The 26617-nt window shown below is 52.7% G+C and overlaps 2 protein-coding genes across 4 annotated transcripts in view; one reads left to right on the top strand and one right to left on the bottom strand.

Annotated features, from left to right (window-relative positions):
* Nucleotides 1–13642, top strand: part of ACOT11 (acyl-CoA thioesterase 11) — a 47182-nt gene extending 33540 nt beyond the window's left edge. For both annotated transcript variants that reach the window (XM_037043182.1, XM_037043184.1), the window contains exons 8-16: nt 124–243; nt 1618–1762; nt 3324–3379; nt 4172–4238; nt 4597–4680; nt 5351–5484; nt 7845–7976; nt 8643–8769; nt 9585–13642. In XM_037043182.1, coding sequence (XP_036899077.1) covers nt 124–243; nt 1618–1762; nt 3324–3379; nt 4172–4238; nt 4597–4680; nt 5351–5484; nt 7845–7976; nt 8643–8769; nt 9585–9740 — 1021 coding nt within the window. In that variant the 3' untranslated portion in view covers nt 9741–13642. The remainder of the gene's footprint in view (nt 1–123; nt 244–1617; nt 1763–3323; nt 3380–4171; nt 4239–4596; nt 4681–5350; nt 5485–7844; nt 7977–8642; nt 8770–9584) is intronic.
* FAM151A (family with sequence similarity 151 member A) lies at nt 9802–24183 on the bottom strand. Of its 2 annotated transcripts, XM_037043185.1 has the most exons (8): nt 23932–24183; nt 22668–22814; nt 16583–16735; nt 14156–14315; nt 12572–12796; nt 11761–11900; nt 10963–11106; nt 9802–10536 (listed from the first exon to the last, which is right to left on the bottom strand). In XM_037043185.1, exons 1-8 carry the CDS (start codon nt 24056–24058, stop codon nt 9863–9865), a joined length of 1770 nt encoding a protein of 589 aa, XP_036899080.1. In that variant the 5' UTR covers nt 24059–24183; the 3' UTR covers nt 9802–9862. The 2 variants fall into 2 exon arrangements, with proteins under 2 accessions (XP_036899080.1, XP_036899081.1); XM_037043186.1 differs by lacking the exon at nt 12572–12796.
* Between the last annotated feature and the right edge of the window lie 2434 nt (nt 24184–26617).

Here is a 26617-nt window from a genome sequence, read left to right as displayed (position 1 = left end):
GGTGGGAGTGGGTGGGCCTGAAGGCGGCGCCTGTGGTTTGCCTGGGTTAGGGGATGGGGGTAGAGGAGGAGGCTGAAGCACTAAGGGCATTTCTTCTGTCCCCCAACGCCCGGCCTCCTCCAGTCGGCTCTGTCGTGCCCACCCTACGCTGAAAGCCATTGAGATGTTTCACTTCCGGGGACCATCCCAGGTTGGGGACCGCCTGGTGCTCAAGGCCATTGTGAACAATGCCTTCAAACATAGGTGAGGGGCTAGGATGGGCGGGACCGGGGTTCTGGGGGCGGAGGGCTTTTTCTCACCAGAGAATGGACCCTACTGCATACCTGCCAGGAGCCCTTCACTCTGTATTTGGGGTCTAAATCCTGCCCTGCTGCCGGGTCCATTCACCTCCACCAAGATCTAGCCTCAGTGTTCCCTCCACTGGGCCTACCAGCCCCGTGTCTCCTGCTGTCTTGGATTGCACCACGTATGTATTATGTGTTTCTCCTGGCTCCTGCCTCCGTGCCTGTCGCACTGTGGATCACAGGCCACCTCTTGTCAGTATTCTGTTGTCATCAAACCTTTTCCCACCCTTTGCCTACAACAAATTTTCATCTCCAGAGCCCTCACCTTTGAAATGAATCCTGACACCCACGACCATGAAAGCTCACCTTAAATAGCTATCTTTTTTGGTGATTTCAAAGATCATAGGGTAGTGGATCAAAGTGAAGGATCTGGAGCCAGGCAGCCTGGGTTCCAGGTGGGCTCACCTCCTACCAGCTGTGTGACTTTGGGCAAGTTACTTAACTCCTCTGAGCCTCGGTTCACTCCTGGTAAAATGGGGCTCACCACAGCTGTCTTATAGTTTTGAGGATCCAATGACATGTTACTGGTAGAATGGCAGAGAAGAGGTTCAGTGAAGGTCAGCCATTGCCATTGCTGCTGCTGTTACTGTTATTATTATTATTGTTCACAGCCCGACCAGCGCACATTCTGCTGCTATGAACAGGGGGCCACGAGGCCTGGTTTCTAGTCCAGATTCTCTTCCTGACTATCGTGTGACTTTGGGCCAGCTATCGCCCTGTTCAGGTGTTGGTCTTCCCATCTGCGTAACATCTACATTCTGGGATCAGGATCTTCTTCAGTGAGGGGGCTGGTGGTGGCTGCTGTTTTGTAATTAGTAAAACAGTCAGACACACAGAAACTGCAGCCACGGAGCTGTTAGTGAGCTGCTGATTGTATAATGAACATTTTTTCCTCATTAGGCTCTGTACCTCCATCCATCCCCTTGCTTATGTTCTCTGTAACATGTTGTCATAACATGCTACCATTATGTATTTTTTTATACGTGTGTGTATATATATGTTGGTTGCTGCACCCCCATCTGTCAGCCCACAAGGTCACGGACTGGACGGGCCTCTTCATTTCTGTGTCCCCAGTGACTGGCATAGGGCCAGGTATGCAGTAGGTGCTCTGTCAGCACTGAGGAGCGGGAACCGTTCTGGGTTTCCTGCCAGAGGAGCTCTGATCCGTGAAGAGCTGCAGGAGTGCCAGTGTGTGCACACACCACGTGGGCACATGTGTGTTGGGGAGCAGGGAGGACCTGGCCAGCGTGAGAGCAGCCCTCCCTCCCCCCAGCATGGAGGTGGGCGTGTGCGTGGAGGCCTACCGCCAGGAGGCTGAGACCCATCGGAGGCACATCAACAGCGCCTTCATGACCTTCGTGGTCCTGGATGCAGATGACCAGCCCCAGAGGCTGCCCTGGATTCGGCCCCAGCCTGGGGTGAGTGGGTGCAGCACCCTGCCCTTCCACCAGCTCCCCTCCCTCTCTGCCCAGGGTGGAGGAGCCTGCCGGCCCCTGGTAGGCCCCAAGGACAACAGATCCAGCCCTGCCCCTTTGCTGGGGCACAGCCAGTGCTGACTGCCCTAGTGTGACCCCTGGAAGCTTTCCTTGTGCCCGGTGGGAAACTTGTTCTGTCGGAAAACATTCAGATCATGCACGTGGGCCTGGCTGTTAGTGGGTGTGACAGAGTTGGAAGAGCCCTGGCCTTGGGGTCAGGTGTGGGTCAGAACCACCTCTGCCACATTCTAGTGGGTGCCCTCTGTGAGCTCTCGGCCCCCATCTGTAAAGCAGGTGCACCTGCAGGCCGGGTCTCTCAGGCTGTGGGGGTCTGTGGGCTATTGACCCTGGGCCTGGCTAAGGCCTGCAGACACACAGGAAGTGGTGACTGTTATGATGATGGTGACAGGAGAGCAAGGACACAGGGATGAGAGTCAGGGCCTTGGTTCAGAGGTTGTCCTTTACATAATGCTCCCTGGTGCCTCCAGTGGGCCAGGCCTGACTTGCTTGTGGAGGGCCAGGGAGTGACGCCCGAGAGGCTGTTCCCTGTCTCTGGTGAGGTCCCTGCCCTGCCTGCCTGCCTGCCTGCCTGCCTCACAAGGCTGAGTACGGGCTGTGAAATTCCCACTCCACAGCTGGGTGTTGGGCAGTCAAGAGTGGACGGGGCGGGGAGGGGAGTCCGGCAGATGGGCTGCACAGTCTGCAGGCCCCAAGGCACCTAACAGGCCTTGGCCATGCGATGCTCAGGAGCCCAGACACATTAGAAGTAGTCACTAGGAGGGCGGGCTCTGAGTCAGGCCCTCGGGGTTCCGTTCCTGGCTCCACTCTCCCCTGTGACCTTGGGCAAGCCACTTAGCCTTTCTGTGCCTCAGTTTCCTTCTCTGTACAATGAGGATTGTACTAGTTCCAACCTCAGGGTTGCTGTAAGGCTTACATGCAATTTTGCATGGAAAGTACTTGAGAATAATGCCTGGTACATAGCAAGTGCTCCATAAATGTTTCTTTTTAAACAATTAAACCATTGTATTTATTGATTTTAGAAAGAAAGAGGAATGGAAAGGGAGAGACCCATCCATCTTGTTGTTCCCCTGTTTGTGCATTCACTGGTTCTTATATGTGCCCTGACTGAGGACTGAACCCGCAACCATGGTACATTGGACGATGCTCCCATTGAGCTACCCAGCAGGGCAATAAATGTGGTTTCTTATTACCACTGTAAGTGCCCTGAGGAATCTCCTTCTACCAAGGGGGAGACTGAGGCCTGGTGAGGGCAGGTGGCATTCCTAGTCACTTAGAGGGTCCGAGAGGAAACTGGGGCTGGAGCTTGGTGGCGTGGTGTTTCCTGTCTGGGTTGCTTTGACTCCTACTATCCTGGTGAGTCCTGAATCCTTAGGGCTGCAGGGCCTCCTTGGGCCCTTGTGCCGGCACGGTCAGACAGTGCCGGGGGTGGGGGCATGCCTGTTGTCCCACCTCTATCATAGTCTGTCCCTGCTTCTCTTCCCAGGAGGGTGAGCGGCGGTACCGAGAGGCCAGTGCTAGGAGGAAGATCCGCCTGGACAGGTGAGTTGGGGCTGGACGGTGGGAGGGGATGCAGGGTCCAGGGCTGTCCACCTGCTCCCCTGGCCTCAGGGATTTGCATTTCTTTGATGCTGCCCCTGTGCTGGGCACTGGCTGGGCCCTTCACCTCTGCGTAGTGTCAGTCCACAGCCGCCTGGCTGGCCCACTGTGTCGTGAGGGCACTGATAACGGAGGGAGTGTGGCCGAGGGCACACAGGCAGGGACGATGAGCTAGCAGAGTGAGAATTTGAACCTGGCTGGGTCTGGCCAATTTAAAATCTTTTGTTCCTTCCATTGACTCTGATGCCCCTTTGGCTGATGAAGAAAGAAAGCCCTGAGAGGAGAAGTGATTGCTCACGACAAAAACCCAGGTCTGAGTGACTCTGCTAAGGAAGCTCTTCACAAACTGAAAAGAGCTGAGCATGCACCTGAGGTCTCCACCACCATTTGTTGTTAATGAGAAAAGCTTCTTTATGGGCCAAGCACTGTTCCCATGATGATCCTACGAGGCAGGTGTGACTACAGATCCCATCTCACAGATGGGGACACTGAGGCATGGGGGTGAAGTCGCTTTAGCTCAGCCAGGGTGTAAGGCACCGGTGCCCTTCCTCCGGCCTGTCCACCTCTGTCCAAGTCTGCATATTCACACTGCTATGTTCTGTGTACCCACCCAGTCTGCCCGGGCAGACAGGAGCCTCTCCCACCTCCCAGGCCGAGCACAGGGCTGGCACACGGTGCATTCTGTCCAAAGAGATGGGCTCCCGAGAGGTCAAGGTTGTCATCTCTCTCTCCTAGGAAGTACATCGTGTCCTGCAAGCAGACGGAGATGCCTCTCTCTGTCCCCTGGGACCCTAGCAACCAGGTAAGGCCCTTGGCTGTGAGGGGAGAGTCCTCGGGCCCACTGGAGGCCCCACCTTCCCTGTTGTCAGAGTGGGTTTGGAGGTAGGCTGGAAGAGGACAGGATGCTAGTGCCTCAGGGTTCATTCAGTTAGCAAAGGGCTTTCCTCTGCCCCTGTTTGGCAGGAGGGAGCTGAGGCCCTGAGAGGAGGTGTGGCTTGTCCAGGTTACTGGCTGAGTCTGGCCAGGCCCAGGCCTCCTCCCTCAAAGCCCAGCACCCACCCTCCTCCACAACCCAAGTTCTTCTCCTCCCCTCAACGTGGCCTCTGCACCATGCCCTGCGGAAGGGGAGAAGGCGAGGTGTCTCTGTGTTCCCTGTCCAGGTGTACCTGAGCTACAACAATGTCTCCTCCCTGAAGATGCTCGTGACCAAGGACAACTGGGTGCTGTCCTCTGAGCTCAACCAGGTAGCCGACCTACCCACCTGCCCACCATTTCTCCTCTGAGCAACTGGAGGTGGCTGACTGCAAGCAGCACGAAGTCTCTCAAGTCACTCATGTCAAAAGGGGATGAGATCATGAAGCCAACCCACTCATGGAAACACCTGTCCTCACAGGGCCTAGAGCAGAGAGCCCCTGAACCCTTCTCCCCTGCCCACCCACCCACCTGCCCCCCTCTCCCATCCCTGCTGCTCTTTGCCCAGCCACTTCGTCCTTCTCTCTGCTCCTTGTACTGTGAGTCACAGCAGGGATGTGTGGGGGGAAGTGGACGAACATGGGCTGAGGGAAGACAAGCTCTGCCACTCTTGCCTGTGCTCTAGGACAAGTTACTCCCCCACCCATGACATTAGGGGGTTGGGTGGGCACCCAGCTCTGAAGAGCTATTCCATTGTTGCCTCAGTCACTGCTTCATAAGACGTGTTTCTGTCTACTTGTGCTGAATTCTCCCAACATCTTATTTCATAGGAATGGGACTGAGGCCCAGAGAGCTTGAGTCACTTATCCACAGTCACACAGCAAGTCAGTGGTGGTCCTGAGCTTGCAGCCCTGGCTTCCAACATCCCAGTCAGCCCACCCCACCACTGGCCTAGCCTGGGGAGGGGGATGCAGGAATGAGGCCACCCTCTGTCCCATGCAGGTCCTTCTGTACACTCTGGAGGATGACAGGTACCTCTCCTTCCACATGGAGATGTTGGTGCATGTGGATGTGGCCCATGCCTTCCTGCTGCTCTCAGACCTGCGTCGGAGGCCTGAGTGGGACAAGCATTACAAGTAAGGTCCAGGGTGCAGGTGGGGCAGGGCCCCTTCTCAGGCTTGGTGGGGAGGGTTGGCCCTCAGGTGTCCTGCCGAGTCCCCTTATTATGCTCAGCCACAGCTGGCCTTTTGCCAGGGTTGGCAGGGGGGACGGGACTGTAGTTATGTGTTAGGTGGGGGGTCAGGGTCAGGATTGTTCTGAGCCTTGAGTTGATGTTGAAGGCCTGGTCCTGTTTCTGGTCCAGCTGGCTGTGACCTTGGGCAAGTTGCTTTCTTTCTGGGCCTTTTTTTCCTCCTCTTAAAATGGGTGCTGAAGAGGTGGCTCATGGATTTACACTCAGGGATAGATCAGTGATTTTTAATCTGTGTTCTGGGGAGTTTTACGTTCTCAAAAGAGTTTCAGCTACTGCTTGGGGTGGGCTTTGGGAGGCTGGAAGGGCGGGTAGGACTTCTCTCTGATTCAGGCCAACTGACAGAATGGCCAACTTCCTGAACTTACCATGTGTTCACTCTCTATATGGCTCTGTGTGCAAATAGGTTATTTTTAATGTAGTAAATGACTGAATACAAATGTTATTCCTACAAATATATTTGTTCCCCCAATTGACTGATTCTTCATATGAATATCTTCTTGCATTTAGTCAAGGAGACATGTTCTTAAGAAAACATCCAGAACTCCAGTGTTTAATATGGGAATGTTAAGTTGAAAGTGGTGTTTTCTTGAATCCCTTTGAAATAATTTTCTGTTATGCCAACACTCTGCTTGGGGCAGGGGCTTCTTTGATCATTTCTGCAACAGCTTATTATGAGGAGTGTGTATTCCTGAGTTTATCTGTAAGGAGCACCTCCCCTTTTAGAAATTTGGTGAGCAGGTCATTTGATTTTTTTAAAAAGATTTTATTTATTTATCTTTAGAGGGAAAGGGAAGGAGAGAAATATCAATGTATGGTTGCCTCTTGTGAGTCCCCTGCTGGGAACTGGCCTGCAACCCAGGCATGTGCCCTGACTGGGAATCAAACCTCGATTATATGGTTTGCAGGCCCGCGCTCAATTCACTGAGCTATGCCAGCCAGGGCAGGTCATTTGATTTTTAAAAAATATTTTTTAATTTATTTTCAGAGAGAGGGGAAGGGAAGGAGAAAGAGTGGGAGAGAAACATCAATGTGTGGTTGCCTCTCATGTGTCCCCCACTGGGGACCTGGCCTGCAACCCAGCATGTGCCCTGACTAGGAATCGAACCAGCAACCCCTTGCTTCACAGGCCCATGCTCAATTCACTGAGCTACACCAGCCAGGGGATGATTTTTGACGAATTGGACGTCTCCCTCCTACCCCAACACATCCTCACTAGAGCAGGCCCACTTGTAGCTGTCAATACACAGGCTTTCTGCTTAAGATTTTGTAAAGAGGGCTGTGCTGCTTTCAAAAGCCCTGGTCTGTGTAGGTGACCCCAGGCCTGCTGGCAGTGCCATCCGAGGAGACTGAGAGGTGATTGGTGGTAGATATTGGGGAAGCTGGTTCTGTGGTAGGAAGGCTTCTTGAAGGAGGCAGGCTGGTGTGGGCCTTGAAGGTCAGATCAGATTGTGATACTTGATAGGGTGAGGGGACATGGCCAGAGAGGAGAGAGAGCCCCTTGCTGCTTCTCCCCACCCCACTCCTGAAGCAGCCTCCGAGTGCAGGCAGAACAGCAGGGGACAAGGTGGCAGGTCTGGACGTGGTTATGTGCACCTCTATGGATGTCCTTGTGTGTGCTTATGTACTTATGTGTGTTGGTATAAGCCTATGTCAGTGAACAGGTCCATGGGCACAGTGTACCCAGGCCCGAGGGGCGCACCCCAGCTCTGCTGCCCTATTAGCTCTGCTGCTGTGGGCGGGTTGTTTCCCTCCTCTATGAAATGGGGCTGCTAGGCGTGCCTGCTACCTGGGCCGATGCGGGGTTAAATGCTCAGTTCAGGGAAGCACTTAGAGCTGTGTCTGGCACATGGTGGGCACTCACTAAATGCTCTGTACAACCAGTAAATGGTCGCACCTCAGTGCAGGTGTGTGCACATGCACAGACATGCCCAGATGTGCATGGTTTGTGAGTGCACGGTGGTGTCAGCCCTGTGTCTGTGCAAGGAGGTGCGCCAGGTATGTTGTGTCTGTGTGCGCATCCATCTGTTCCCATGTCTGCACCTGTGTGTTTGTTTGTGTGTGTGTGCACACATGCACATGAACGCATCTGGGCCAGGCCTTCCTGTCCTCTCGTAGTCCCTGCTGAGCTGTGTAGGAACTGAAGTGTCTTCTAAGCCTTGACTCGTGGAGAGCTGGGGCAGACCCGCTCTCCTATTAGGAGTTGGTATGACATTCCTGGACCCTGAGCTCTGGGCCTCCCCACAGGAGCGTGGAGCTAGTGCAGCAGGTGGATGAGGACGATGCCATCTACCACGTCATCAGCTCTGCTCTTGGCAATGACCCCAAGCCTCAGGACTTTGTGATCCTGGCCTCCCGGCGGAAGCCTTGTGACAACGGGTAGGTGCCTGCCTGCTGGGGTAGGAGGTGGGCAGGGACCCTCTCCCTCCCCAGGGAGGCTGACATCAGCCTAGAGCTAGCTCCATGCTTCCTATTGGCTCTGGGACCCCAGGTGCCACCTGGCTTTTCTGAGCTGTCATGTGTGAGATGGGGTCAGGGAACACACCACGCCTCTGGTCACTCATGCTCTAAAGCAGGGTAGGCTCTGACCCCGAGGTGGCAAGGCCTTTTCTCACATGGAGCTTGCTTGGCCTCCATCCTCTGACTGCCCTATGCTGGCGGAAGGTGGCTCGTCTGCCAGCTGTGCCTTGGTAAGGATGACAGGTGGCCTCAGCTGTGCTAGAGACAGGCACAGGAAGGTGAAGCATAAAACCCCAAAGCCCACCACTCCTTCCTAAGGGGCTGGCCCAGGGAATCTGCCCTGAAGTCACGCTGGCTCCTGATAAATGTAGTGCCGCTAACATACAGGTAGGTGCCTCCTCTCTCTGGCCTGGCTGGAGCCAGCCGTGCCTTTCAGAGTTTACATGTCTTTAGACTCTGATGTCAGTGCCAGAGGAAGCTCCAGAGCCTGGGTCAGTGCCAGAGCAGGGGTTCCAGAGCCTGGACTGGGCAGCACGAACCCTTATCTTCTCCTTCTCTGCCCCTCCCCACTCTCCTTCACTCCAGGGACCCCTATGTCATTGCACTGAGGTCAGTCACGCTGCCCACGCACCCTGAGACACCCAAGTACAGGCGTGGGGAGACCCTCTGCTCAGGCTTCTGCTTCTGGCGCGAGGGGGACCAGATGACCAAGGTGAGGCTTGGGGTCCCCTTCACCTCCACCCTGATCCACCCTAAGTCTGCATGTACACAGAACTTGGTGCTGTCTGGCTCATACAGTTCTGGCCCTGGGCCCCCACCTCCACCCCACCACGGTGGGCTCTTCCAGCTTGGGGAAGCCTAAGGACGTGGGGGGCTAGAAGTAAGCCTTCATTAAGATCTAATATGTGCAGAGAAATCCGAGGCCACTGCAGGGTCTGGGGAAAAGCCCTGGATGCTGCGGGCAGAAGGCCTAGGTTCTGATCTAGTATTCATCTTGACTCACGTACCCCTTCCTGTCTAGGAAGGCTTTATGTGGTTCTCAGGGCCCATCAAACTCAGCAGGGCTGTTGGTGTTGAAAATGTGGGGGAGGGGGCTTGCAATGAGTGAGGGTGGGTGTATGCAGCCTGCCTCCTTGGCTTACAGCTGTTGTTAGGGCCCTGAGACTTGTTCAAGTAATGCACTTAATAGATGAGCTTCTCAGGACAATCCCTAGGCTTAGTTGTAACCTGTTTCCAAAGCCCCAATAGACCTTCATTTAAACCGGATTCTGTGTTGGGCCCTGGAAACCCAATCCCTGTGTTTTAAGGTCTCCCAACTGGCAGGGGAGACCCCCGTGACAGTGCAGTGTCAGAGAAGCTAGGGTGGGGGAAACCTGCTGCAGGAGGTCACACCTGCCAGTCCTGTAGCCTCCTAAGAGCCCAGGCTGCTGCCGCCTCAGCAGGGTTGCAGGGCTGACTCCCCATGGCCCACGTGGCTCCCACCCCTCCCCAGCCCAGCCTCCCTGAGTGTGGCTTCCTGCCCTGCAGGTGTCCTACTACAACCAGGCCACCCCGGGCTTTCTCACCTATGTGACCACCAACGTGGCTGGCCTCTCCTCTGAGTTCTACGACACCTTCAAGGCCTGTGAGAAGTTCCTTCTAGACAACCGGAATGATCTGGCTCCCAGCCTCCAGACCCTCTAGGCACCTGCAGTAGCGCCGCCTCACTCCCACTCCATCCTGCCAAGGACACGCATGCAGTGCATCGAGGGAGGCAGAGGCATTTACTTCTTCCCGCCTCCCCCATGGGAAGCACCACTGGGTGGTCAGTTTCTGCCAACATCAGCCAGCAAGTCTTTGTGGTAACTCTGGGGCAGCCTGTAGTACACCCGGGTGCTGTCCACGGCCCTGGCTGCCAGCAGCGCTGTCCGCACGGATACGTAGCTGTCCTCCACAGAGCTGTGTTCCACTGTGACTGTGGCCCGGGGGGAGGCTGCTAGTAACCTGGCCACGACTCCAGCCACGCTCTGGCCCAGCGGCCCAACCTGTAGCTGGAAGGACACAGGTTGCCAGAGACCCCGGCACAGCTCCAGCATATCTGTGACCAGCTGTTCCCTGTAGCCACTGCCTAGTACCTCCTCGGGCCAGCCCGGCGCCACTGTCACGTGGGGGAACACCTCAGACACAGCTGTAAGCAACTCCTCGCCAGCCACGTGGCCAGGCACTGCAAAACTCCCATAGGAGACGGTGGTCCCCACCCACACGGGCCGAGAAAGGTGACCAAGGTCGGAGAGGTGGGCCAGCACGGCCAGAGATGGCCGAAGGGCCATGGGCTGTGCTATGTGCAGATGGACTCCCCAGTGTCCAGGATGTGTGGCGAGCTGCAGCAGGCATGACTCCAGCGTCAGGGCAGGGCTACTGGGAGCATGTACAACAGGCACAGCGTCCCCAGCTGTGGACTCTTGGAGGCCAACGTTCAGCAGGACCATGCCTTCTTTGTCTGGAAGAGATGGTGGAGGCAACAGTGACTGGGGTTCAGTTATCATGGGGTGTCAGAGCCCCTTGTAAAAGGGGCAGCAGAGAGGCAATGGGCAGCCAAGGAGGAGCAGCTGGTGCCTCCACTGTCTGGAACCTGGGGACTGGAGCTCCAGGTGGGAGAGCTGCTTCAGAAATATGCCCAGGGCTCATCGCAGTGACATGAGAAGCTGCCAGCTTAGCTCCCAGCCCTCGTAGTGGTTCAGCTGTGGGGCTGTGCCCACCTCTCTCATAGCATAATATGGCTAAGGGCTCAGAGGTGCTGGTCTGAGGGCCAGGAACTCCATCCCCTTGGCAACACTGTGCTCCCCCACCTGCTAGCTGGCATGTGGCCATGGTAACAGAGTCCCTGCAGCTTAGCTAGTAGCACAGGGGCTGTGTCAGATCTCACCTGGGAGCCGAACTGTTGCTGCGGTCCCGTTGCTCTGGATGTCGGGAGCCTGCCATTCCACCCTCAGGCTGTCACCCCCGGGAAGCTGGAGAAGAGGGATCAGGCTGCTCCCTGTGTAGTAGTTTCGCTTCCGTGTGGCGTTCACTGTGGGGTCCCAAATTGTCACCATAAAGCAGCCACCATTCACAGAGCGCCTTCTGTGAGCCATGGCTATACACACTTTCTGACCCTCACCGTGACCTGCCCGGTAGCTGTGATTTCCCCTTTTGTAGATTACAAGAAGTGACTTGCCCAAGAGCCTACAGCCACTAGCAGAGTTGCTGGGATTGGAACCCCATGGAGCCAGGTTTGTCTGGCCCCAAAGCTCTTATTTTTCCCCCTCACCCAGATGGCTCCCAAGGAAGGAATGCTGAGTCTGATGAGTCCCCTTTGATGTGGCTTAACCGCAGGCGCTGCTAGGTTTGGTGTCAAGGGAATGAGCGGTGTGAACATGAGAACAGGTAGCACCTGGATCACTGATTAGCAGGTGGAGCAGAGAGATCTCTCTCTGAAGTGTTAGAGTCACCCGCAGGGAAACTGTGCTGCCAGGAAAAGTGTATGGGGTTTGACATTTCCTGGATTTCAGCCCGAGCTGTGCCAAGCACAAGCTGAATGAGTTTGTAAATCTTCTCCCTGTGCCACCCAGGATGTCCCCCTCTGATGTCCAGCCCCTCCAGCTCTGCTCCACTGTCCACCGGGTGCTTCCCAGTGCACAATCCATCCCACGGCCCTTCCCCACCCTCCTAGGTCACTCCTTACTGGCAAGCTGCTTGAATTTCGACAGGACAGGCTCAAAGAGGTCATAGTAGATTTGGTGGGTGGCACAGTTGTCTCTGAAGTAGAGGAGATCGTCCACTGACACTGGGTCTGCAGGGCCCTGCCACAGCGTCAGGCTGTACCTGGGGCCCAGAGAGCAGGCTCGGCGTCTGTCTGGGCCCAGCTTGGTCCTCAGTCCCTGTGCTCAGAACTGGACCCTAGCTGGGTGAGGGTGGAGCAGCTGACTTCCCACCAGCCCTTTCTTCCAGAGCACTACCCCCTTCCTGGGGCCGGAAGAAGCCACAGGGGCTTCAGGAATGACAACTGAAAGTGGGAGCCCAGAGGGAGGGAGAAGGTGCTATTTCCTGTTTTGGGAAAGGGTCAAGGACAGAATGGGACAGGCACAGAGGATGGTGGGAGAAGCCTCAGCGTCCTGTGGGGAGCTGCTGAGGGTGGGACAGGATGGCTGGGAACAGACTGCAGGAGTGGAGACGGGGAAGTATGCTGGGGCAGAGGTGGCAGGTACAGTTTGGGCAGCCTCCCACGGCTGGTCGCCATGGGAGGAAGCTGTGGGGAGACAAATTGTTTCTCAGTATAAACTCAAACAGGGGGAGACTTAGTTATCCACCAATGGATGGGCTGCCTCAGGTGATCGTGAACAGCCTGTCACCAGAACTATACAAGCAGAAAGGGATGGCATATGGGATGTAAGTACCAGTGGGTGAGACCCTGCCAGCCTTGAGCATCTAGGATCGATGCCTGGGGGTGGGTTGGGCAGGGGCAGGGGCTGTGCCAGGGGGCTGGGAGTTTTCACCTGTCAGACTGGCCCAGCAGCCAGCTGAAGTGGGGCCAGGCAGCCCGCACCATGACAGCCCGCACGGGGAAGGTGACCCTCTGTGGCAGTGCTCCTACCAGCCCCTGCATCTTCTCCACCATGGCTTGGGTATATGTGCTGTTCGGGAACAGGGGTACATAGAGGGTGGTCCAGCCTGGAGACAGGGTGGCCTCAGGGTACTTTTCCTGGACCAAGGCCAGGAACCTGCAGAGAATCAGAGACACCAGTTTCTTCGAGCCTGGCTGGCCCTTCCTCATCTCCTGGGTTCCCATCACAGTGCTAGGAAGTGGCCGGGCCTATTGAGTCTGTAAGGGCAGAAACAGAGTCCTAAAGAGCAGAAGTGGCTTGTTTAAGGTCCCACAAATAGGGCATGAATTTTGGAGTCGGTGGGGTATGGGTTCAGGTCATGACTGTGACCTTGGCAGCTCACTCAACCTCTCATTCTCAAAGATGGCATTCCTGGGGGTGGGGAGGGGGGTGTGGCAGGGCCTCTTGAACATCCCTGGGTGGACAGAGGCAATGAAATCCAGAGCCCCAGGGGTGGAGATCTGGGCTCTGCCTGCTGCGCGAGTCTCTGAAGCTTCAGATTTGACTTGAAAATTTCACTCAGATATGGCCCTGATGCAAATTTTAATAGGCAAAAATGTCCCCAGACCCTTCTCCCCAGACTATTGAGTAAAATCAATACTCCCAGAAGACAAACCATATTTATCTTGTGCCACTGACTACATTTTCCAAACTGCTGCTTTCCAAATGCACCTCATGTGAGAATCACCGAAATTGGATGGCTGGATTGTTGGCTGGCTGGGTGGACAGCTGGATGGCTGGAGGGAGGGATGGTAGAGAGTGTGGGCCTTGGCATCAAAGGCCTGGCTTTGAATCTTGCTCGGACAATTACTAGACTTAGGTCATTCGAAGGGATAGGTCCTGTACTAACAAAATGAAGATAATAGTACCTACCTCATTCTCATTGTAAGAGTTAAATGGTATTCTACAATTAAAGTACTTAAAATAGTGCCTGGGGCACATAATAAACACTTAATAAATGAAGCCTCAATTGTCAGCTTGCTCATTTGCAAAATGGGGCGGGGAGACTCCTATATAAGAATCAAATCAGCTGTATTCTCTCCTTGTATGCGACCCTTCTCTGTAAACTGTGGAGCAGCTGGTATATCTGAGGGCTGCTGGTGGCAGTGCGGGGATTCCATGGGGGCAGGGCAAGGAGCCAGCAGTTTAGACTTTCCTAGCAGGCCACGCCCTGCCCTGGTCATTGGGGATACAGGGTAACCCCAATGAAATCAGGGCTGTGTTAGGGGGCATTGTGGATGTCACCTGGGGTGTTGAGGCAGTTTTTGGAGGAGGCAATGAGCGGGCAAAGGCTCATCAGGAAAGGGGGGAGAGGCATTTGAAAGGAAGCAAAGGAATAGCCTATGCAGAGGCCCAGAGGTCAGAATATATGGTACGTCTGGAGGAAGACTCAGGAAAGGCCCCCTGAGCACTTCCTGGGTCAAATGGTGAAGGAAGAGGGCTGGACGCAGTTGAGACAGAGAGGGAAGCACTCACTGTGTTGCGTTGATTTCGATGGGGGTGGGCACATTCGGGCCCCTCAGGATGTCAGCATTGATCCACACAGGCCTCCGGACTTTCCCATCCAATGTCAGCTGCCGCAGGAGGTCCAGGGAGGGGCCCACGGGCTTGAGACTCTTGAAGTCCAGCTTGATACCTGTGGGGAGGAGGCCAAGGGCTTGGGGAACTGGCCCCTCATACTCAGGGAAGAAGGAACTGGGACTTCCGCCAAGATGGAGGAGGCATAGGTGGAAACACTGTGCCTTCTCCCACAGCCAAGTTTGAATACAACAAAGGTTTGGAGAACAAAGACATAGCCAAAGAACAGAAAATTGAATTATACGGAAGTCCGACAACAACGAACTGTTCAACCAGGACGGTAAGGGGCGGAGCCAGCAGCGGAGCAGGGTAAGGCAGGAAAGATCCCCCGACCCAGGTGCGCAGGCAGCCCGGACCCAGTCTGGGTGCGGGGCAGACTGACCGCAGTTGCACATTTGTGCACAGTGAGATGGACCGCGCAGGCCCCAGTGGGTGAACCCAGTGGTGGAGGGCTGACGGCGGTGGCACATTCGGGTGCAGAGGGAGGAAATGCGTGGGCCCTGGTGACGGTGGCAGCTGTGGGAGGCAGCAGACGAGACCACCATTGCTCCTCTTTGACCCCGCCCCCACATACAACGTCACAACCCAGTGACTTAGTTGCCCTGCTCTGGTGAACACCTAGGGCTCCGATCCTGCTACTTAACAGGCATGAACAGCCCAAAAGATGGCGCAAGAAGAACTCAAAGTCCCAGAGCCGAGAACTCTAAGCGACCAAGAGATTGCCAGTCTCTCAGATGCACAGTTCAAAACACTGGTCATCAGGATGCTCACAGAACTGGTTGATTATAGTCACAAATTAGAGGAACATATGAAGGCTAAACTAATTGAAATGAAGGGAGATGCACAGGAAACCAATAGTGATGGAAAGGAAACTGGGACTCAAATCAATGGAATGGACCAGAAGGAAGAACAAAACATCCAACCAGAAAGGAATGAAGAAATGAGAATTCAAAGAAATGAGGAGAGGCTTAGGAATCTCCAGGACATCTTTAAATGTTCCAACATCCGAATTATAGGGGTACCAGAAGGGGGAAAGAAACAGCCACGAGTGGAAAACTTATTTGAACAAATAATAAAGGAGAACTTCCCCAGTCTGGCAAAGGAAATAGACTTCCAGGAAATCCAGGCAGCTCAGAGAGTCCCAAAGAAGTTGGACCCAAGAAGGAACACACCAAGGCACATCATCATTACATTAGCCAAGATTAAAATGAAGGAGAGAATCCTAGAAGCAGCAAGAGATAAGGGGACAGTCACCTACAAAGGAGTACCCATCGGACTGTCAGTGGATTTCTCAAAAGAGACCTTACAGGCAAGAAGGGGCTGGAAAGAAGTATTCCAAGTCATGAAATCCAAAGACCTACAGCCAAGATTGCTTTATCCAGCAAAACTTTCATTTAGAATGGGAGGACAGATAAAGTGCTTCTCGGATAAGGTCAAGTTTAAGGAGTTCATCATCACCAAGCTCTTATTATATGAAATACTAAAGGGACTTATATAAGAAAAAGAAGAGGAAAAATATTAACAGTGAAAGGACAGCAAACTCATAGTTATTAACAACCACACCTAAAACAAAAGCAAACCAAGAGGACAGCTAGATCAGGAGCAGAACCATAGAAATGAAGAACACATGGAGGGTTAGCAACAGGGGAGTGGGAGGAGGAGCAGGGGGTAGAAGGTACAGAAAATAGCATAGACAGTAGGTAGAAAATAGATAGGGGGGAGGGCAAGAATAGTAGGGGAAATATAGAATCTAAAGAACTTGAAACACGTGGTTATAAACTAAGGGGGGAGAATGGTGGGGGAGGGGGTGTGCAGGTGGAGGGGAATGAAGGGGGGAATAGAACAACTGTAATGGTATAATCAATAAAATATATATATATTTAAAAAAAAGAAGGAACTGGAAGACGTGACCTCCTGGGGCAGAAAGAGCAGGTGGTGTGTGTGTGTGCCTGTGGGAGTGGGGAGTAAGGAGTTGGGGAGGGGAGGAAGGAAGAATGGGACCGGATTCTGGTCAGATGTGAAGAAGGGCTTTCAAACAGGCAGCACTAACCCAGGGAGCAAGGACTGCAGGAGTAGCAGGAGTGAGCTACATTTCCATTCCATCTCACCTGTGTCCGGGAGATACCACCCAGGACGTGCCCTTTCGTATCCCCCATCCCATCTAGGATTCCCTGAGCCTGGGCCTCTGGACCGTGGGGCTGGGAAGCCAAGGCAATGAGTAACTCGTGATGGGAGCTGGACTTGCCTTGCAGTGGAGTGGTCCCTGCACATGCTGCCTGAGGACCAGAGGACCAGGGAGTTGGGGAGGGGCCGAGAGGTGCTTACCCTTCTGGGAAGAGGCCAGCACAGCCTCCAGCCACTGCTGCAGGGTGTTGTCACTGTAGATGGCTGGGGGGTGCGCCATGATGGGGACCCCTGTTTCATTGGCTGTGTTGAGCCCTTCTATGGTGATGTCTGCCTCCAGGACCATGACGCTGCCTGTGCAAGACGAGGAAATCTATCAGTTCTTGACTGTTCTTAAACAACTGTTCTCATTGTAAAAACAATTTCATGTTTATTAGAGAACATTTGAAAAATACAGAAAAGCAGGAAGAAGGGAACGATTCATTCACATTTCCATCATAGTTCACATTTTGGTATATTTTCCTTTTTTTAAAAAAGATTTTATTTATTTGGTGCATTTTCTTCCATTTTTGTCAATGTATATAGTCTGTATACACTTGAGATCACACTGCATTTATAATTGTTAATCTTTTTCAAAGTTTCAACATTATGATACGTTTAAAAAACTTTTATATGTTTCATCAAACAAAAAAAAAGCCTAGAAAAGCCCCAGTTGAAGGTTCCTACCTCAATTTAGTTCCCCCTCCTATTCCTGAGACATATGATACATATTTCATCCCAATTTTCTGATAACTTCTGATCCCTACCTGTGGAATTTGAGTCAGGGCAATGCAGGCTCATTTCAAGCCCACATTATCAATTACTGTCCAGAAAAATCATTGTGCTTCACATTCCCACCTGAAGTGCGTACGCTTGTCCATCTCCCTGCACCCTGACAGCGCCGAGCACTCACTCTTGTGTTTCAAGTTCATGCAGTTAACTCAGTCAGGTGGATGTCATCTGCTATGAGCTTCGGGAAGGTTGTTGAATGGTAAAGCCCATCTATGACAAACCCCCAGCTAACACATCGACGATGAAAACTGAAAGCGTTTCCTCTAAGATGGTGAACAAGACAAGGATGCGCACCCTCGCCAGTGCTTTCATCATAGTACTGGAAGTCCTGGCATCCAGATTGGGGACGCAGAAGGAAAACTCACTATTTGCAGATGACATCATTCGACATGTGGAGAACCCCAAAGACACCATCAAAAGACTGCTAGAAGCAATAAACAAATATAATACAGTTGCAGGATACAAAATCAACATACAAAAACCTGCTGTGTTCCTGTATACCAACAATGGAATATCAGGAAGAGTAGTGAAGAAAACAACCCCACCCACAACTGCGACAAAAGGGTGAAATACCTAGAAACAAACTTAACAGAAGAAGTGAAGGACCTGTACACTGAAAATAAGACCTTGTTGAAGGAAATTGAAGCCCTGGCTGGTGTGGCTCAGTGGATTGAGCACCAGCCTGAGAACCAAAAGGTCCCAGTCAGGGCACATGCCTGGGTTGTGGGCCAGGTCTCCACTTGGGAGTGTGTGAGAGGCAACCAATTGATGTGTCTCTCACACATCTATGTTTCCCTCCCTTTCTTCCCCTCTCTAAAAGTAAATAAATAAAATCTTAGAAAGAAATGGAAAGATACTTCATGTTCATGGATCAGAAGAATTAATATAGTTAAAATGGCCATCTTACCTAAAGCAATATAAGGTTTAGTGCAATCCCCACCAAAAGCCCAATGCCATTTTTTACAGAAATAGAAAAAAAATTCCTCAAATTTGTGTGAAACCACAGAAGACCCCAAATGCCTAAGCAATCCTGAGAAAAATCAAAGCTGAAAGTATCACACTCCCTGACTTTAAACTATACTACAAAGATACGATAATTAAAATAGTACGGCGTTGTCAGAAAAACAAACACACAGACCAGTAGAATAGAATTGAGCTCAGAAATAAATCACGCATATATGGACAACTAACTTTTGACAAAGGAGCTAAGAATATATATCCACTGGAGAAAGGGAAGCCTCCTCAACACGTGGTAGTGGAAACACTGAGCAAGCCACCTGAAAAAGAATGACGCTAGTCTGCCATCTGACACCATACATAATAATAAACCAAAAATGAATTAAAGACTTGAATGTAAGATGTGAAACAATAAAATACACATAAGACCCCTGACCGGTATGGCTCAATTGGTTCGGTGTCATCCCGCAAAGCAAAATGTCACTGGTTTGCATTCTGCTCAGGGCACATGCCTGGGTTGTAGGTTTCATGCCTGGTCGGGGTGCAAACAAGAGACAACCTGTTGCTGTTTCTCTCCCCTTCTCCCTGTCTCCCCTTCTCCCTAAAAATAAATAAATAAAATCTAAAATACACAGAAAGAAAACATAGGCACTAAACTTACGAACCTTGGTTTCAGAGGGGTTTTTGTTGTTGTTGTTTTGTTTTTTTGTGAACTTGACCCCAAAGGCAAGAGGAGTAAAAGAAAAAAATAAATGGGACCACATAAAAAAAAAAGTTGCTTCTGCACAGCAACAGAAACCACCAACAAAAGAAAGATACAACCAACTAAATGGGAGGAGATGTTTGCCAATACTACCTCCAGTAAGGGGCTAATATCCAAAATACATGAAGAACTTGTACAAATTAATAAGAAAACCCCAAACTATCTGATTAAAAAAATGAACAGATGACCTAAATAGACACCTTTCTGAGGATGACATACAGATGACCAACAGGTATAAAATATTCAACATCACTAATTATAAGGGAAATGCAAATCAAAACTCACAATACCACCTCACACCTGTTAGAATGGCTGTTAACAATAAGACAAGCCCTGACTAGTATGGCTCAGTGGGGTGGGCGCTGTCCCACAGACCCTGGAGTTGCTGGTTTGATTTCCAGTCAGAGCACATGCCTGGGTTGGCTGGTCTGCAAGGGCAGCTAAATTGATGTTTCTCTCCTTCTCTGCCTCCCATCCTTCCCCTCTCTAAAAATAAATAAAATATTAAAAAAAATAAGACAAATTAGTGGTAGAGAAGATGTGGATAAAGGGCTTTATGAGGGTAGCTTTTATTTGTATGGCTTGACCACAAATCCTTTCTTATCCTAACTTTTGGTTACCTGGGAATACAGAGAGAGGTCTAAAGCGTTGGCCCTAGCGAGCCCCAGAGAAGCCAGAACCAATAGAGCGGATAGACAGATACAACCATACATAGGAAAATGGGTGCTGAGGGGTCTCCTACCCCACCTAACTGGCCAGTTTCTGTCTGGGGGAGGTAGGGTGCCTTGGGAGGGAGCCAGGACTAGAGCCAGGTCTCTCAGTCCTGGGACCCTCTGATGCTGCTGCCTCCTTGATTTGCCCTAACCGATTCCCACGAGACTCTGTGAGCCCCTTGAACATAGGGGCCACATCTTCCTTCTAAGTCTTTCTTCTGAGGTTGGCTCAGAGCAGGGGCCCAGCAGGTGCCCAGCACTTCGGACTAAAAACTGATGGAGTGCGCGTTCTGGACCTAACCTGCCTCCTTGTGGTTGCCACCTGGGTCCAGCTTCTTCCTGGAAAAATTCACTCCCTTGTCATTAAGCCTGTTGCTTGTCTTCCAGATGCTGAATCCAGGGGCAGCTTGCTTGAGTAGGGTATGAAGAAGGAACAGGAGGTGAGGGAAGGATCAGGTTCCTGCAGTCACAGCGGGAGTCCTGGTCCTCTGGGGCGCAGTTAGGAAGGAGGAAGCACTGCTCCCCAGGGGGAACAGGCAGGGAATGTCCAAGTCCTCCCAACCCCCCTGTGCCCACACCCCTTACCCCCGCGCCAGCTCTATACTTCACACCCAAGCAGGAGAACATTGTGCCTGAGTGTGCAGACCCTCAACCTACTCTGCTAGCTTCCAGTCCTAGTGCTAAACTAACATTAGCAAGCTGTGTGCCCTTGGGCAGGTTACTTGACCTCTCTATGTGTCCTCATTTACTAGAATTAAATAATAAAATATGCCTGTTAGGCATTCACGGAGTGTTAATTATTATTTACATGGAGTAGCTCACTTAACTAGGGTGGCCATATGTCCCTGTTGGCCTGGATAGTCTGGTATATTTCTGTTACCTCTGCATAATTGCTAATCATGATCTCTCTTATCAGTAAAAGTGTCCTGGGAGGGAAGCAATTAAAAATAAATTTTAAAAAGTACCCTTTTGGCCTGGCCTGTGTCCCTCAGTGGATTGAACGTCAGCCTGCAAACAAAAGGTCACTGGTTCAATTCCCGGTCAGGGCACATGCCTGGGTTGTGGGCCATGTACCCAGCTGGGGGTGTGGGAGAGACAGTGGATCAATGTTTCTCTCTCCCTCTTTCTCCCTCCCTTTCCCTCTCTCTAAAAATAAATAAATACTTAAGAAAAAAAAAACCCAAACTCTCTTCTGGTTAAAAAAAAAAAAGTGCCCTGGTTGGAATGAATGATAGTCATCCCACAAGCCATTTTCCACAGAGGAAGAAACCACGCTGCAAACAGGTGAAGTCACTGCCCCAGATGACTTCACTGGTAAAAGGCCAAGGCAAAATTCGAACCCGTTCATGTCTGCCTCCCAGGACTTTACTCTGGCTCCTTCTCTCTGCATGGTTGTCCAGTCATGTCTAAGATGACCACGAGGTCAGCACTACCCCTGGTGCCCCATCAGGGTCCCCACCCCAGTTGTGACATGACCCCTTCCCAAGGGCCTACCCCAGGGACCTGGCAGAGCCATCAGGAAAAAACCAGGCCTGAGGTCCTTCCCGCACCCCTGAAGCTATGCTCAGGTTGCCTCTTCATGCTGCTGAGCTGCTGGCACCACCTGGGTGGGGCCCTTGACTTTCTTCTTGGTCAAGGTCCCTGCTTGGTGGGGCTGGATCGCTCTGCTGCCCCAGGGCTGACACCGGATGAGCCCAGGGATGATGAGTCCTCCTTGCCTCAGGCCTTATCTCCTAGATAAGAGTCCTCCCTCTCTGGCCTGGCTCCCTCAGCAGAGGGAGGGGGCTCTGTTCCTTATCACTAAGGTCTGGCATCAGCCTTCTGATCAGAGGAGATCCCTAAAGCACAGCCAAGTGGTTCCCCCCAGCCTGAGGTAGCCTCTCCTCCGAAATCATTCCTCCATTCATTTATTCATTCAGCAAATCTAGGCACTTACTCCCAGACCCTCTGGTGTAGGAATAAAGCTGGAGGCCTGGTGCCACGGCCTGGCCCTGCTTCAGACCTATTGTGTGACCTTGGACAAAACTGTCTCCAATTCTGGACCCCTATTTCCTCATCTGAAATTGAGGGATTTTGGCTGAGCAGTGGTTCCAAAAGTGTAGTCCTGGGGCCAGTAGAATCAGCATCACCTGGGAACTTACCAGAAATGCAGATTCTCAGGCCTCACCCCAGAATCACTGAATCAGAAACTGGGGATGGAGCCAGAAATCTGCGTCTTCTGAAGTATGCTCAAATTTCAGGGCCATGCCTATCATTTTTTTTTAAGATTTATTTTTTAGAGAGAGGGGAAGGGGAGGGAAAAAGAAAGGGAGAGAACATGGGTCAGCATGCAAGAGAAACATGAATCAGTTGCCTCTTGCACGCCTCCGGCAGAGGACCTGGCCTGCAACCCAGGCATGTGCCCCGACTGGGAATCAGTGGTCAAGAGCATATGGCCAACTGCTCTGCATCCTACGTTGGCCCAGTCGCTTTTGGCGTCACATTGGGTGAGTCACCCAACTTTTCTGAGCCTTTTTACTTTTGTCACGTGGCACCCATGGAAGAAGTTGCCTGTAGGCCCTGGAGAGTCCTGTGGAGCGTGCACGTCTCCACAGCAAGTGGTCTCTGCCTGGGGCCAGAGTCGTTCTGCATCGGGGACTCGGAGCAGCTGCACGGCTTGCTCAGGTTTTTACAGCTTGTGTTGGTAGCGCTGGGCCTCGCACTCACACTTTCCGGTTTCTTTAGACTTTGAGGGCAAATGCCTTCTTAGCAGGGATAGTTGTCACCTGAGAGGTCATGGGAGGGGTGGCTGGGAGGGAGGGCAGGACATGATGACTTTGGAATCAGACTTTGGTTCAAGTCCTGGGCTCAGAGCTTATCAGCTGCACAGCCTGAGCCAGTCCCTTGGCCTCCCTGAGCCTCCACTCCCACATGTAGAGTATGACAATTGGGGACCTCCTAGGTAGTGTTGTCCCCACCTCTGCTGTCCCTCCATCTCCTCCACTCCTGCCGGGCCAGTCCCAGTCCTCGCCGCTGGACTTACTGTTCAGCGCAGCCCTCATCTCCTTCCGGCTGTTAGCACCATGGTACCAGGTGACCAGCAGGCCGTCCCGTTGGCTGATCTGGCCCAGGCTCAGCAAGTAGTCCAGCATGTCTGCATCAGGGCGACAAGCCTCATCCTGCTTACAGCCTAGAGGGAAGGCCAAGGGGGCTATTGGCATCAGTTCTTGCCCCAGCCCAGGACTCCTGTTCATTCACCCACCCTCCCTCTCTGGGCTCCCAGGGTGCGTCCGGCATGCCGTCTGGTGGAGAGACAGTGGGACCCTGGAGTCGTCAGTGCCATGAGAGACGGAAGTGAATGGGATCCTGGGTACAAGGAGATGCCACACCAGCCTGGGGCAGTCAAGAAGTTCACAGAGAAGGGAACATTTATGGGGGGGGGGGCTTGAAGGATGGGTATAAATTTGACAGAAGGGGGGTAGGTTATTCCAGACAGAAAAAAGATTATAAGCAAAGTCTTGACTGCAGGGAATAGGAGTTGCCTAGAGAAATGGCCATTGGCTTGGTCAGATGGAATGTAGAGACATGGAATAGGGTAAGATTTGAAAATAGGGTTGTGATCAGGTTGTAAATGGCCTTGACCACCAGCAAAGGAGTTGGGTGTGCCCTGAGGGTGGCAAGTGAGTTGTATGTTTAGAAAGATCTCACTGGCGGCAGAGAGACTGTGTGTGTCAGAGGGAGGTAGCTGCAGGGGCCCAGGAGGAGCCCAGAAGCCTGAGAAGGCAGTGAGGTGGCCTACGGAGGGCAGAAGGCAGAAGCCTCGAGGTGCAGGGACTGAGGAGACAGGCCTGACACGGAGGATGAGGGGAGGCTGCTCCAGCGCAGTGTGGGACTGGCTGGGGCTCGGGGACATGCTGGGGGCGGGGCGGGCGGGGAGGCTGAATTTGGCCCACATGACCTCCAAGAAGAGATGCCTATCTAGGGGGCGCAGGAGGGAGCTCTGGGCTAAAGACCAAGAACCGGTGTGGTCTTCAGGCCACTGAAGCCTGGTGAAGGAGAAAGGTAAAGAAGGCCTGTGGGACCTTCTGCAAAGGAGAGGTCTGGGTGTGGGTGGCCATGAGAGAGGCAGATGGAGCTATGGATAGGGGCGAGTCTCGGTCAGGATTCAGGGAGAGAGAGGAGGCCGTCAGAGCTTTGGACGGGGCCCAGGAGGGTTGGTGGTGAGGACAGATGAGATCGGCCTCGGTGGGGACAGGGAGGGAGCCATAATGGAAGCCAACCTAATGGCATGGCGGGGAGGCCCCTACCTGGCTGGGTGGCCTCCTGCAGCATGAGGCACAGGACCAGTCCGCTGATGAGCACCAGGATCACGCTGGCAACAATGGCAACGGCCCACTTGTTTAAGCACTTCTTGCAGGCCATGCTGACCCTCATTGAGCACTGCCTCCAGCTCCTCACGGCCCAGAGGCCCCGAAAGCCCTGCGGCTGGGATTGGGTGGGAGCAGGAGCTCCCAGCGCACACAATTCTCCCCCGGGTCAGGGCAGCTCCAGTGTGTAGAATGTCCAGTGGGTAGCTCCTCCTCCCTCCCCACCCTCCTCCTCTTCCCTCACCCTCCCAGGATCTTAACGGGTCAAGCAGAAAATCCTCCCATCCCCGATGTGACCTTTGAGCACATTAAGCAGCAGCGGAGGATGTTGGCCCGAGCTCCCACCCCCTTGCCTATCTGCTCCACCTGGGAGTTAAGAAACCACAGACCTTGATTCACTGGACACCTGCAACAGGTGTCTTGCCTTCTCTGGTCCTGGTTCCCCTCTTAGTAAATGGAGGCAGCTGGACTGTCCTTTCCTCTTTCTGCCCTGCCCCAGGGGGTCAAGAAGAGCAGTCAAGGGTTGTTGGTACATGGACCGATTAGATCTGCCTGAAGTACTAACTATTCCTCCCATCCCAGATTGTGACTGATAGACTATCTCTTTACCTGAGATTGAAACTGATAGGCCTGGCGTGCTGGCCTGGGTTATTGCAGGGCACTCCTGGGGCAGCAAGTCCTTGGGGAAAGGTTGAGTTACCAGCTTGCACAGAGGGTGTCCTGGAGGCACTGGTGTGGGAAGCCAGTTAAGAGACTGTATCGACTTCAGCTGCCCTGGAGTTTCAACGAGTCCAAGAATCACCTGTAATGGGCACAAATACTTCGGCTTACAGGGTTCACCAGCAGCACCCCTGGTGACTGATTCAAGTGTGTGTGCGTGTATAAGAGTGTCTAGAAGGGTGAATGGTGGGCAGGTGAGGGGAGACGGGGTGGGGAGCAGGTTGGGAGGGAATTTGGTTTAGGTCATGTGAGTCCTGGAACCGTGGGTTGTTCCTGAGGAGCCACCCAGGAGGACGCTAGATGTAGAGGCCTGGGGCTCAGGACAAAAGACAAGGCTGTGAGCATCATCTCCTGCCCGGGCACTGAGAGGAGTGGATGCCGACCTCCGGGGAATTAGGGCTGGTGGAAGAAGAGGAATCAGTCAAGAGGAGAGGGACAGAATGAAGAGGGGTGGAGGGGCCCCAGGAGCGAATGTAAGGACTGTTACAGAACAGACCCGTGGTGGGGGGGTGAACGATATACTATTGCCGAATGGACCCCCGCTTCTGCTTTGAGGTCCCCCCTCCTGTACTAGGCCTGCCTTGCCTACCACCAGGAAGAGATGTCTTTCAATGACAGAGATTGATGAAAAGGAAAGAAATGATTTATTTGAAGATTAATGTAAACTTAAGAGTAATGACTTAACGTCTTCATTGAGACCCCAAAGTCCCTTAGAATACCCACAAATGCACACAGTCTTTCCTTCCCTGCTTTGCCCAGTCCAGGGTACCGTTTCTCAGGAAAAGAAATAGAAGGCCATGGCTCAGGTAGCCCCTGGTTCTTCCCAGTATTCCATGCTCGGCTGGCAGGCCTCCCTCGGTTCCCAGCACCATCAGCTGTGTTGCCGCTGTGATCTCCAGTTAATTTAAAGCCGTGTGGCACCTTCTCATGGCCCACCAACAAAGAGTCCTTTCACCCCTTTGCCTCCAGGCAAAGTCTCTCCTGCTGCCTAAGCTGTGTGGCAAGAGGGAGAATCGGAAAGCTACGTAGTCCCAACCTCGAGTGGGTGCTGTGCCTGGATTTTAAATCCAGGCGCCAATCTTCCTCCGCAGCCCCACCTCCAACTCCTCCCACAATCAGTTACACCTGCCAACATTCCCATATTTTTCCAGCTTTCCTGGGCTGCCATAGTGAGTCCTGGCAGGCATGGCCCCGTGGTGTGGAGCCAATCATCTCCAAGCTCTCACGCAGGCGCTGCAACCAGAGGGAGTTGCCTTCCAGTTGCATTTTGGGTGGGAGTCTCGCCCAACTCCCTGGCTCAAAGTGTGGCCACAGCTGTTAACATATCCACAAAAACAGTTAAAAGTTATAGGTAGGTTAAATGACCATGCCAGAGGTTAGTTGCAAAACTGTTACTATGCAAAACAGCTCTCAATGGCCCTGCTCCATGTGTCCCATCCCCCAGCTCAGACTGGTGGGGGTGAGGACATCTCTGAGTTCTGGACCTCATTACGAATCCCTATTTGGGGAACCCCCTTGGCTGCACACTGTTAAGGACCACTTTGAGCAGAAAGGGTGATCAGTTATACCTGGAGCAGAGTCCAATAAGGACAGCAAAGTGCTTCCAGGTTTGACAATAAAAAGAATGAAGGCGATGTTGGTGAGGACAACATCCACAATCTCCACTTATAATGGGACTTATAGTTGGGGGTTACAATATTTAACACCAATGCTGGACAAACCTGGTTTTGAAAGGAAAATCCAGCACTCAGATCTCCCACTTGGCGATGTCTCTCCACACACAAACAGGCTTTGTTTCAGAATTGTCTGTTTGTTTAGACATCAGACACTCTCAAGGGACCCCAGCTGGTCAGCCGTAGAGGTGGGGATGAAGGCCCCGGTCTTTCCTCCCAGCAGGGTGTCTGTC

This window comes from Sturnira hondurensis, unplaced genomic scaffold (assembly GCF_014824575.4).
Source record: "Sturnira hondurensis isolate 20B ecotype Veracruz unplaced genomic scaffold, ASM1482457v3 Scaffold0004068, whole genome shotgun sequence".
NCBI classification, from domain to species: domain Eukaryota; kingdom Metazoa; phylum Chordata; class Mammalia; order Chiroptera; family Phyllostomidae; genus Sturnira; species Sturnira hondurensis.
This window is presented reverse-complemented; position numbering and strand designations above follow the sequence as displayed.